This window comes from Anolis sagrei, chromosome 3 (assembly GCF_037176765.1).
Source record: "Anolis sagrei isolate rAnoSag1 chromosome 3, rAnoSag1.mat, whole genome shotgun sequence".
NCBI classification, from domain to species: Eukaryota; Metazoa; Chordata; class Lepidosauria; order Squamata; family Dactyloidae; genus Anolis; species Anolis sagrei.
Window position 1 is genome coordinate 218,266,218 of NC_090023.1, and position 13,738 is coordinate 218,279,955.

The 13,738-nt window shown below is 44.1% G+C and overlaps 1 protein-coding gene across 2 annotated transcripts in view; it reads left to right on the forward strand.

Moving 5' to 3' along the window:
* Positions 1–13,738, forward strand: part of R3HCC1L (R3H domain and coiled-coil containing 1 like) — a 49,204-nt gene that overhangs the window by 18,771 nt on the left and 16,695 nt on the right. Inside the window, exon 2 of one of the 2 annotated variants that reach the window (XM_060768203.2) lies at positions 6,925–8,795. In XM_060768203.2, the coding sequence (XP_060624186.2) occupies positions 6,939–8,795 (1,857 nt within the window). In that variant the 5' untranslated portion in view covers positions 6,925–6,938. The remainder of the gene's footprint in view (positions 1–6,924; positions 8,796–13,738) is intronic. The other variant, XM_060768204.2, reaches the window with a different exon arrangement.

A 13,738-nucleotide genomic window follows, 5' to 3' on the forward strand; every position in this document is an offset into this window, starting at 1 on the left:
CCTCTGGAGCTATAGCTAAGTCAGTTGCCATCATAGAGCCCCTCGAGCACCCAGTTTACCTGAGCACGATCCCTTGCTCACAGTGGGTGTGTCTGTTTGGAAAGGAATAGATTAGATTTTGTTCTGAAAAATGACTCCTCCGGGCTGAAGCTGTCTTAATGATACGTTCTCTTCTCACCGAGTCAATAAAGATGAAGGGGACCGTTCTGCTGGTGAAATTAGCTTATTGGCGAATGGAAAAGATCCAAGATCTCTGCCTCAGTTAGGAAATGGATTGTAGATTCTTTACTTTGTGTAAAAGTTTGCCCCATGCTAAGAGCATGATGTCCTAGTGCTTTTGTTCTGACTATGCCCCTGTCTTGGGCTGTGAAAAAGGCATTTTGCTATCTGTCTTCACTGTCCTTTTACTGTTTTTCAAAAAAAATATTTAATTAATTTATACCCAGCCTGTCTCCCAGCAAAGGGTTCAGCATGGCCTACAAATACTCCCAACCTTTGAAGATGCAGGCAAAACATCAGGAGAGAATGCTTCTAGAACATGGCCATATAGCCAGAAAAACATACAACAATCTGGTGATTCCAGCATGAAAGCCTTCGGCACAACATTAAATACTAATTTTTAAAAACCCAGCCCTATTAATAAGAAATTAAAACTCAATTAAACCAAAAGGCCATCAAAGGGAAGGTCAGCCTGGCTTTGCAGGGAAGGGAGTTGCACAGCTTGTGAGCTGCCACTGAGAAGATTCTCCTTTGTCTCTTGGGATGGTGGTGGGACCAGGTGAAAGCCCTACTCTGCATATTGTAAATCTCAGGCAGCTTTATAAGGAGATACAGCCTTTCATTTAGTCTGGACCTAAGCCATGCTGACGTCAGAGAATGAGAAAATTCATTATTTGAACTAGAACCCCCAAAATCCCCAGTTCCCTTTACTGTACTTAATGTTCAGGCTGCACCCAGCAGGCATAACTGGAAGAGCAAGTGAAGGAAGAAGAATCTCAGATTTCTATGGACCTACATGTTGGATAGAGGTTGTTTCAGATCTATATTCTAACAAGTTGTTAGAGAAATCTTACTGGCTTTCCTAGGTTTGGCATGAGGCTGAATACGTGGGTACCTTCTGTGTTTAAGCCGGGGTATTTTTGATGTAAAGCCTGACTATTTTTTAGCCTGTTGGGAGGTTCAGGGAAGGTATAGCCCTCCAGATCTGGTTGCATTGGAACTTCAATTTACACTAACCAGCATGTGAGACATAGGGGCAATGTACAATTTTGCAGCTGGGGGAGGCAGCAAGTCCCCCATTTTTCCATGAGTGTTCCAGACAGAAACAGGGAGGCATATATCTTAAATATGCATGTTGGAGGAGCTGACTTTCCTGTCTTTCATTTCGGGACACTGGCCTTTTATTTTATAAGGTGAGTCTTGTTGTGGGTTTCTTTTGCAGCAGCCCTGCTCTCTAGTCTCTGTGACCCCCCCTGATGCTCTGTTTACTGGGGACGGATCTGTTTTCACTTCAAATCAGATGAAGGGGAGAGGAGCAAGGTGGGGAAGGCAAACACAGCCTAATGCACCGGAGGTGCCTCGGAAATGAGAGCCTTGGATGAATTCCTGGCCCTATTGATTGGTATACAGTTTATGCATCCTGACATTCATAATCTTGGTCTGCTGCTGATGGTCCAGATTAATGGGCCCAGGGGCTGTCCATCCGTCACTTCCCATTAATTACTAGAGAGGTGTTTTTCCAGTGATTTACCTGACAGTGGGCCATGATGAATACCCCTAAACAGAGTGGGCAGTGATTAATCATGTGGCCACACCCTTCCCCAACTCTTCCTTTCCCCTCAACCACAGGACAGAACCCTGAGCCATCCGTCTCCATAAACATGGCCTGATGCATATTTATAGGGGCATGGGGCCTGGCAGATAGCAGCTTTGCTGTTTGTGCCAAAGCTTATGAGAAATAAATCTCTCTGGCAAGTGGGGGCCGCAAGTACCTGGGGCCTTGGGTGGTGGTTAGGCTTGAAGGCTTTGTGGTTTGGGGTTTGGAGGGAAGGGTCAAGGTGTTTCAAAGAAAAGGAAGAGAATGTGGCCAGGCAACCGCCATTGGAGGGCTGAGAGTCAGGATTCCTGGGCTGTGTTTTCTTTCTCTGGCAAAAGAAATGGGCTCTGGAGATCAAAACGATATTGCCAGATTCTTCCCAGGGTCCCTGTTATCCTTTGGAGGTAAATGGCATATAGTGGGTTTGAAGGGCAGGAGATTGGGTCACCAAAGGGGTTTGAAATTTAAGAACCAAGATCATCTTTTCTCAGCCCTGCTCCGACTTGCTGAATGTGTAAACTTGGCTATTTATCTGGGAGTAATTTCCCCGACTGTAGAATGTGTCTGAGATCCTTCATTGGGGTGCAGTGAGAGAGAGCATCTACTTCCTATGTGTTTTGTACAAGCTGGGTGTATAGCAGCTGTTCATACTGGCTATAGGATATACCTGGCATCCAGGCGGATTTTGCTATCTTGTACCATTCTGAGCATGTGTTTGGTGTAGCCAAGATTCCCAGGACTTCTGACACTTGAGGAGTTAAAAAATAAGATCAAATAACTTTGCTCATGCTCTGGATCCAGTGTAGCAGTGCCTGTTACCCAGAAGCACTTTATTTTATGGTTTGTGCAATTAAATCCTTCCTCATTCCCGGATCCCCCTCCCTGACAATCTACATTGCCCTATCTCCCAGTGTTTTAAAAATGTTATCTTTGAATTTGGCCCTGCTCAGTGTAATTCCTTCGTGTTTTAATGTTTGATTTTATATTGCTGTGTCATCTATTATATTGGTTTTGCATTTTATGTATTTTATTTTCTGGTTTTGTTATGCTTTTATGTAATATTGTGTTTATTGTACTGTTGGGCTTGGTCTCATGTAAGCCGCCCCGAGTCCCCCTGGGGGAGATGGAGCAGGATATAAATAAATAAATAATAATAATAATAATAATTATTATTATTATTTCCTGTAATTTTTCTGGATGTTTGTGATTCTCTGTTTGTCCTTTGGTGTGATGATACCTGGGCTGACCAAGGGCACACCTCCTCTTTTTCTGCACATTTTTCAATGGGGTAAACACCTTAATTACTGCTTGGCTGAATATCCAGCCTTTTCCCAACTCCGCAATTAAACTGTTCCATTTCCTAAAAGCATTACTTCCCACATATGTTACATATGCTTGCTCTATATGTGCATTTTCTATATAAGAATGTTGATTCAGTATTATTGCCATCTGCCAATCCAGATTATGTCTGATGTTCCTCTTTCTAGTTCTAAATCAGTAATTGAGAGGATATTGTCCTGTACTGTAACTCCTAAGGTAATGGTTTTCCTCTGACATTAAGTCCAGTCATGTCCGACTCTGGGGGTTGGTGCTCATCTCCATTTCTAAGCCGAAGAGCCAGCATTGTCCATAGATACCTCCAAGGTCATGTGGCCGGCATGACTGCATGGAGCACTGTTACCTTCCTGCCAAAGTGGTACCTATTGATCTACTCATATTTGCATGTTTTCGAACTGTTAAGTTGGCACTCCTACCATCCCTCAATTATGTTTTGTCTAAGGCTGATTCAAAGTAGAGTCCAGCACCATCTGGAAGACCACATTATGGCCACTCCTGATCTTAAGAGTTTATTTTTCTCCTAAATATTGCCCAAAACATATCAGATGGCTGCTGCTGCCTGGGGTTAGTGTTAATGCAGATACAAAAACATAAGCACCTATCAGTCAGGCCTTACGATTGCAGTGAGAGACAACACCTGGGACATTAATTTCATGTATTAGTTTTGGGCTTGTTTGAGGTATGTGTGGGAGAGTGTAAATAAAGAAGATTTAGTACTTAGCTGCCTCCCATTATTCTTTATCATAGGAAGGCATAGTTAACAGCACACCATCAGCCCTCTTATCTACCCAAGGAAGGTTTGGGGCAACATTCTCTGTTCTTGCTTTATTAATTTCTGAACCATGCGTACTATATACTTTCACTAGTACAACAAACATGAAATGGGGTATGCTTATTCACATCCTTTCTTGTTTGTGTGTAAGAGTTAAAACTAGCTCTTAGGTACTTATTGGTTTAGGATATCTATAGTGCACGTGTTATACATATATCCTTTGGGAATGCCGTCATAAAGAAGATGCCACAGCACAGCACAACTCCTCTCTTTGCTCATAGTGGTTTCATTGTTCATGAGTGTAGACAGATATTTAGAGTTGGTGGAAAGAGTGTCCAAAACACTATGGTGGACTTCTTAGCTGTGATTTTTATAAGTACCTGGATCATTTATTACCCTAGAAGTACAGGCTCTTTTGTGCAGCTCTGCATTTTGTGGGTGTTCTGTTCAGTGAAAGGAGTGCTCTGTGCAATGAAAGGAAGCTCACAAAATCTGACTTTCCCACTTTCTTAAAGTCTGGGGAATTGAAATGCCAAACATACGAACACTAATCATTATCTTAACAATGTTTATTAAGAACCAGCATTTTGATGGTAACATGGACATCCTACATAAACAAATCAACACATATATTGGGATGAAATCTTTTGACCTCAATTCTAATGGTTATTAATTGTTAAGAAATTCACCCAAACTGCCTAATCACATGAAAGCATGTGTTATTCCCTCTGTCACATAGCATATTCAAAGTGGGAGGCAATCATTATGTGAGCGTCATCTTGAAAGAGACTAAGCTGAAGGTCTAGCTTGTTAATTGAAGGGTGGTGGGTAGAAGAGAGACTTGCTCCCTGACTTATTTTGATAGTGGAAATTCACACTACCACCCACAAAAAGAGAGGAACCCATTGCTAGTTCAGTGGGGTGTAGATTAGGACATCTGGGTATAAAAGAAAACTTTGTAGTGAAACCCCCTACCCCATGACCAGTGGGTTAAGACAGTGGAAGATACTATTGCAGATTTAAGCTAGGAGTCAAATATGGGCTAAAATTCTTGTCTTGATTTGATTTGTTGTTGCACCTGTGCTAAACTGTGCTTATTCTGTCCGGCTTTCTTATCCTTGAAAACCAAATGTTTCCTGGGTTTGGACACACATATTTCTGTACTTATCAACTAGACCGTCAGCCTGGGAGTGAAGTTCCAGCATTTTGGAAATAGCAATCTCTTTTCTAATTTTAAAGCACTCTGAAGACTTGGTGGCAACTATTACTGTGGTTCCCCTGCAGGATAGAGACAAAACAGATAAAAGCCTTAAGGGAGCTTGGTTAGAGTTTGTGTCAGGTGGGATCAAAAGGCTGGTGTGCAGGAGAGAGCAAATGGAAACTTGCCCATTTCACTTTTGGGAAGTAGCAAGCCAACCTTGGATGTAATATAAGAAAATGTCATAAAACAGGAGGATTCCCTTCCTTACTTAGTGCAAAATCTTAGTGATTTATTTGGGTGTGATTGTCCTTTTGCTGGGGCTGTATCTGACAGAAAGCTACAAAGGATTGGATGCCAACAAACCTCATGCAAAGTGTATAAAATGTGGACAGGTAGTTTGCTGATTCAAAAGAATAGTCAAAATACTATGCCAAGGTATTTCTCGACACCAGTGGTTTTTTGACCAAGGACCACTTTGACCAGGGACTACTTTGACCAAGGACCACGCTCCAACATTAGTACCAAAAGGGTTACGAATCGGGTTTTGGTCAACTTTAGGTTTGGTTTGGTTATTTGGGGTGCTGATTCAGAAAATTGTATTGGATAGGCCACCTCAGCTCTAGTTTCTGATACAGAACATATGCCATCCAGTAGTCACCATCTGCTCGCCCACAGAATACCATATTTAATAATTTTGAGCTGATGCAATTTTCTGAATTAGTATCCCAAAGAACCCCAGGAACAGACCTAAAAACGAAGACACCAAGGTTCCAGGGCAAGCTTCCATTCACTCTCTTCAGGAGGAGGAAGGAGAAAAAGCAGTCAGGAGCTTGTTGTCGCATCTTTCGTGGGTAGTCAGCCTCTCCCCTCCCGACATCCTTGTTGCCTCGGTACTATAAGAGAGTTTTGCGAGACTAGTCGCTCTCATTGCAACGGTGTAGTAACAGTGAGGCCACTGTTGGTCCACGGACCATGGGTTGGGAACCACTGCTCTACATCTTTCTAAGTTCTAAGTATAGATACACTTAAAGATAAAACATTTGAAGACAGAATGTTTAGAAGTTCCTTGTTGTTGTATTATCTTGCATAGAATTGCTTGTTTTTGAGCTCAGAGAGGTATCATAGATAATCTGTTGCAGCATTGTTTATTTTTGTTGTTTTTACAGCAAGTTTCTGGTCATCACATTTAGAAAACAAATTGGAAACATTTTGGTAAAAAAAACATTGATAGTGGGGAAGTTATAAAGGATTATCGCAGGCAAGTGTGTATTTTTTCGATTATTTTTTTCTCATCCATAACTGGTTATGCCCCAATGTCTGACTCTAAAGGATATTCAATAACTGTCTTCATGGTCTTTCTCCTCCTCTCTATCTGTACCATTTTATTCCAACCCCCCTCCCTCCAATCTGATGTGACTTTTGAAAACTGGAAACCTGAATCCAAATAAAGCAAATCAAAGCAACTGTACCCTGGATGCAGGATTTGGGTTCCCTTATCATTGAATGCATGCAGCTGTGGTTGCTTATAATGCTGGTATAAGTAATCAGAATTATAATGGTCAGCACACCAGTACTCTGGTCCCGTGCCCAAAGGAACTTGATTTCTCAGCTAGCTCTGCCTCTGTCTTATTCATTTTTCAATGCAGTTCTGGTTTGGAAGAGGTACCTTTTGGAACTTGGTCTGTTCCAAGGCAGACTAAATTCTACATAGATTGTGCTTTTGGTTTACACTTCTTCTTCATATAGGCTTGAAATGTTGTGCTGCAGCCTTGGACTGATTGCCTTCGTCTTTTATAGGTGCTGGAAGTACTATGCAGCCTGATGCAGAGAGAACACGGCCACGGCCCAAGAAACCGGATATGGCCTTGTATGTTCCCAGGGCACGGCGGGATATGGCGGTCTCAAAGACTGGCACCAAATGTGGACAGGAGGAAAGCCATTGCACCACAGGGAAAGAGAGCATTAAAAAGTGTAAGCCAGGGAAGAGTGCCAGAACTGGAAGAAACCTTCTTCACAGTAGTCAAGAAAGAATTGGTTCCCCTAGGCAAGTGAGAGAAAATTTGCCTCTTGACTGGAATAATGACAATGCATTCTGCCAAAGCAACCCAAGCCCAAAGGTACACAAAGAGAAGAGGCTGAGTTCCCAACAGAAGCCAGAATTTCCTCAATCCTGGCCTCTCTGCAACCTCCTAGACCCAGCATCCATATCACTGCCCAACAGTGGGGTGGAGACACCTTTGGAGTGTTCCACTGCACCCAATGCTAAAGGCCTAGAGCAGCTGGAGGATCTCCACCTTCAGGTAGGTCAGACTGATGTAGTTTGCACTTTGGGACAAGCTCACTCTGTTCCATCAGCAGATCAGGACCCCTTTTCTTTGCAAAGAACTCACACCCTTGGCAGGATCAAGCAGTCAGGAGCACTCCTCCCAGACCAGGCAGGGCTGAGTGAGAGAAGTGCGCAATTATACAGCAGTGGGTCAGAGCTCATGGATCAGAGACAGGTGAGTGAAGTGAGTGTGATGGCTAGCATTGATAACATAATGGAGTCTGTACTCAAAGGTGAATCAGAACCAACTGGAATAAGACAGGGTGGCATATGTGAAAATGGAAGCAATAAGGTTCCAGATAGAACAGAAACACAGAAGGATGGCTCACCAATGTTTACAAGTGAAAGACAGTCCGGTCAGGCAGCAATAGGCAAGAGTAGCCTCCTGGAGCACATTTATGAGAGCACTCTGGCTTCCACGGAGGGGGCTGGATGTGATCAATTTCAATGCCTAGATGAGAACAACTCCAGTCAGACCAAAATGAGTGGTGGGAGTGCCCTAGAATACACTCACAACCAACTTTCAGAGCAGACAGAACCAAAGGAAGACAGTAAAACCAAAGATGTTGTTGAACAGGCACAAACAAATGTGCATTGCACACTAGAAAATGGAGAAAGGCATGAGAGTAATATGTCTAGTCAGGCAGCCAAACACATGTCTGAGCAGAAAGGAGTGAGCCTGGAACATGGGTCTTGCTACTGGGATGGGAATGTTATGACAGGGAGCCTAAAGGAGAGTTCATATAAAGCTTTTCAAGGTAGCTCAGGTGGGGCAGTAGGCCATGGTTGTTCAGACAGGCCCTGTGGAAGATTAGATGCTCTACCCTACTGTCTCCTCCATACAGCAGAGGATCAAACAGGACATGTGTGTAGCGGTAAAGATGGGGAAGAAAGCAGCTTCTCCAATCCTGCCTCTAAGTGTGAAGTTGATATTTCTGAGGTTGCACAGTTGATGGGAGATGTTTGTTTGGACTTGGGAGATCAAAACACTGAGGGCAGAGACAATACTGCATCCATCAGTTCTTCTCAAGAGGTTGCCTGCCAGGTCCTGGAATATGCCTCTGAGAAGATGGCTTGTTCTTCAGAGAACATCTTGCCTAGAGAAAGGCCACCTGTAAGTGACACCTCTTTGGAACAAACGACCCATGGGGATGTGCTCATGAGGTTAAAGCATCCACCCAATGCTGAGGCAGAAGGAGAAGTTGAACAGAAAACGCCATCCAGATGGGAAGAACCTACTAGAACCTGTGCCGGTCATGAGGATGACAACATGGCTGATGAGAGCTGGGATGCTCTGTTTAGTGATGATGGTGAATGCCTGAATCCACGTTTGCTGGAAGGGGTGAGTACTGTATGCAGATCACTTCTAGAGTAGAGGTCCATTGGTTATAGTAGTAGGAGTGGTGTGTATGTTGGGAGCATGTGGCATATTCCAGTTTGGGGCTAATGTAGTTTACTTTTAAGGTCCTAAGCAGTTAGCGCAGCCTGGAGCCAGCCTTTTTTTGTCCGCAATGTCTATATTATGTGGTTTTTGGTTCTGCCTCTGTCTGTCTCTTTTTCTTTCTTGGCAGATCATACCAAAAGCAGTGAAGCTAGAATTCATTTTTTTCTTTTTTTGAATACACACACACACCCTCCCTCAATTTTCAGGAGAAACTGAAAATATTTCAAAATGCATCCATTATGATAATGCTGTTAGGTTTTATTGTCTCTCTGTGTGTGCACACACAATAATTGTATTATTTTTGTGGCTGATGAGAAAGAGGCAAATAGAGAGGATATATGGGTACAAGGTTTTGGTGACTTGCAGTCCTAGGAAGCAAACAAAAAACTGCAGAATCAGACATCCCTCTTAGCGCATATTGCACCAATGAAAGCCTTGGCTACATTCCAGTCTGAGCATTCTGAACATTTAACAAAATCCACCACATATATTTTGGAACTCTTCATTGCTTTGAAGACTAATAATGTGTTTTTTAAAAGTTATAATGAGAATGTAGAATGGGGTAGCTTCATAAACCTACCTATTGCATAGGCCTGTCCTGTGCTGATTTCTGCTCCTTTTAAAATAATGGGCAGAAAATTACGTGTGTTCTGCAAGAAAATCAGTGAGCAGGTAAAAGGAAAATGTTGGTTTGCAGCTTGTGTGGCTAGTTGGTAAAACTCTCCAGCACAAGACAGAGATACTCCTGGTCAGTTGAAAGACCAAATAGGGTAAAGGATTACATTCTGTGCCAGATGAGGTTACAGTCCCCCTGAAGACACCAGTCCACAGCTTAGAAATGCTCCTGGACTCATCACTGAGTTTGGATACCCAGGTTTCGGTGGTGGCACTTGTGCGCCAGTTGCGCCCTTACCTTGGGAAGTCAGAATTGGCCGTGGTAGTCCATGCTCTTGTCACATCTCGAATAGACTACTGCAACATGCTCTACGTGACTGTTTGGAAGCTTCAAGTAGTCCAATGGGTGGCATCCAGATTACTTACTGGATTGATGTACAGTGAGCGTACAACCCCCCTATTATGTCAGCTCCATTGGATGCCAGTCTACTACTGAACATAATTCAAAGTGCTGACTTTAACCTATAAAACCCTAAATGATTCCGGCCCAACTTACCTGTCCAAATGTATCTCTCCCTATGAACCGGTGAGAGCAGTAAGATCTGCCAGGGAGGCTCTGCTCTCTGTCCTGCCCCCATCACAAGTGCGACTGGTAGGAATGAGAGACATTTGTGGAATTCCCTCCCCGGTGAAATCAGACTGATCCCCTCCTTCCTGGTTTTCAGGAAAAGGGTAAAGACCTGGCTGTGCAAGCAGGTGTTTGGATAAGTGCAATAAATAACCAGCATATATATATTACTAGCTTGGGGACCCGGCAGTGCCTGGGTTACTTAGAAGAGGGCATTGTTTGTTTTGGGGGGCATTCGGTATTATCAGTTTGTTAATGTGTAACACTATTCATTAGGAAAAACACCGCCTTTTATTTTATTTTTTAATGATTACTCCCATTGGAAAATGCATAAGGATGTGCGTGAACTACAATTCCCAAATTCATGTGTCAATCCTCCCCAAACCCCGCCTGTACCCAAAGTTGGCCATGTTGGGTCTGTGTTTGGTCCAGATCTGATGTTGGCTGGGTTCAGTACTCTCTGGAGAAGGGTGAACTACAACTTCCAGAGCCAAGGTCAATCACCCCCACTCCCTGTGCACCTGTATGCACAATGTTCCACTCTGGGACTGTCTGCCAAGTTTGGTCTAGATCTGACATTGGCTGGGCTCAGTGCTCTCTGGATAAGGGTGAACTACAACTCTTGAAGCCAAGGTCATTGCCCACAAACCCCTGCAGTATGTTCAGTTGGTCATAGGGTTTCTCTGTGCTAAGTTTGGTACTGGTCCATTGTCGGTTGTGGTCAGTTTCTCTGGATGCAGATGAACTATAACTCCCAAAAAGCAATGTTGATGTCCCCCAAACTTCTCCAGTATGTTCTGTTGATCATGGGGATTCTGTGTGCCAAGTTTTATCCAGGTCCATCATTTGTGTGGGTCTCAGTGGTCTCTTGAAGTTGGAGCTGAATCGGGTGAAGGTACTGCAAATCCAATCATCCATGGTCTATCCTCCCCTATCAGCACCAGGACGTAAAGTGGGTCATGGGGGGGGGGTGTCTGTGTGCCAAATATGGTCCATGTCCATCATTCATGGGGATCACAGTGGTACCTTCTCCCCCAAACTGCACCAGGACGTAAAGTAGATGGGGAGGGGGGTCTGTGTGCTGATCTGTTGTTGGTGTGAGTCACAGTTCTCTGTGGGAGCTGAAGTCATTGAAAGTACTGCAAATCCCATCATCCACGGTCCGTCCTCCCCCAAACTTCACCACAATACAAGGTGTGTCATGGGAAACCTATGTACCAAGTTTGGTCCAGGTCCTTCTATCATGGAGGCAGCAGTGGTCTGTGAGAGGTGAATCAGGTGAAGGTACTGCAAATCCCATTATCCGTGGTCCATCCTCCCCCCCAAACTTCACCATAATATGAAGTGCATCATGGGGTGTCTGTGTGCCAAATTTGGTTCAAGTCTCTCAATCATTGGGATAGCAGAGGTCTGTGGGAGGCAAATCAGGTGAAGGTACTGCAAATCCCATCATCTGTGGTCCATCCTCCTGCAAAGTGTTTCATAGAGTGTCTGTTTGCCAAGTGTGATCCAGGTCCATCCTTCAAGGCAATCACAGTGGTACTGGAAGTGAGTGATGGTACTGCAAATCCCATCATCCATGGTCCATCCTTGTTCAAACTGCAATAGGAGGCAAAGTGGGTTATGGGGACTCTGTATGCCATGTTTGGTCCTCATCCATCATTGGTGGGGGTCGCAGTGGTGTGTGATAGCCAAAGCGATTGAAAGTACTGTAAATCCCATCATCCATGGTCCATCCACCCCCAGACCACTCCAGAACGTAAAGTTGGTCTTTGGGGGTCTGTGTGCCAAGTTTGATCCTGATCTGTCATTGGTGTGAGTCACAGTGGTGTGTGGTTACTGAAGTGATTGAAAGTACTGCATATGTCATCATCCACGGTCCATCAATCCTTAAATTTCACCAGGATGTGAGGTGGGTCATTGTATGTGTATGTGCCAAGTTTGGTCCAGGTCCCTCCTTTGTTGGGGTCACAGTGGTCTTTGGGAGCCAAATTGAGTGAAGGCACTGCAAATCCCATAATCTATGGGTCATCCTCCTGCAATCTACAGTAGGATGTAAAGTGGGTCATGGGGGTATGTGTGCCAAGTTTGATCTAGATTTCTCATTCATGGGGGTCGCAGTGGTCTGCGGAAGGAGAAATGGGTGGTGGTACTGCAAATCCTATCATCCATGGTCCATCCTCCCCCTATCTGCCACAGGACGTAAAGTGGGTCATGGGGGTTCTGTGTGCTAAGTTTGGTGCAGTCCCGTCATTCTTGGGTGTTGCAGTGGTCTCTGGAAGTGAGTGAAGGTACTGCAGATCTTATCTGTGGTCCATTCTCCTCCCAACAGCACCGGGATGTAAAGTGGGTCATGGGAGTCTGTGTGCTCCTGATCCATCATCAGTGGAGGTCACAGTGGTCGGTGGGAGCCAAAGAAATGGAAAGAACTGCAAATCCCATCATCCGTGGTCCATCATCCCCCAAACTGCACCAGGACGTACACTAAGTCATTGGGGGTCTGTGTGCCAAGTTTGATCTAGGTCCGTCGTTCATGGGGGTTGCAGTGGCCTTTGGAAAGCTGCTACTACCTACATATATACAAACGCTGACTTTTATTATATACGTAGATATATTGTATTTTTACCTGTTTGTATATGCAGCATTGAATTTTGCCATATTGTGAGCCGCTTTGAGTCTCCTTTGGAGTGAGAGAAAGCGGGATATAAATATGGTAAATAAATAAACACAACTCCTAGCTGAGGAAGCATGGGCTAAGGACATCCAAAGCAAGCTGGGTTCCCTAATGCTTGCTAAACACATCACAACCATTTCTCTGTTGCAGAAGTGAGAAATATATTCAGTTGACAGTATATAAAATGTATGCAATAAAGCAGGCGGAAGTGCTATGCCTAGTGCCGGCTTTGCTATGGAGGAAAGCCATCATGATGACCGCCAGGCGTGGAGAGACATACCGTGAAGTTTCATGGAAATGGCAGCTTTTTAATTGGTTCCGGCTTGTTAGTGTAGTGTCTTGCAATGGTAGTGTTTGAACGGATTGCCATAAGAAGCTCAGTATGGGGAATGCGCAGACTTCCCTTCGGTTTACGAGGAAATCTCTATGTCGGCTGGATGGCCCCTTATTAAAGCTTAAATCAATACCGTAAACCCTGTACTTTTGGAGTGACACAAAGGTACCTAAAGTAACAAAGTATCCTAATATTGTAGCAAAGTGCATGCAGGCCTGCATAGGACTCGGGTTTATCTCAATGGATTAAGCTTGCTAATAGTTCCTGTGATCCATTGAAATTAACTAAGCAGGCTCATTACTAAGGGTTAGCTCATAAACCATCCTAAACTCTTGGTAATGGAGGCTGTTAAAACTCCATGGGGGCGGCTTTTACAGGAACTGACTTTGGGTTCACTGCTGCTTATTCCAGGCAGTAATGGCGTGGAAATGAATGCCCCCACCCCCAACTTCTAGATAGGTAACTTTCAATTCAGAATCCAGACCAGATTGTGCACTTGGCACAAGGGAACCATCTACCATTCATAATACCTTCAGTAGGGGACAACTCTGTCTTGTTGAAGAAAGAATTAGATTTCTATCACCCCACTC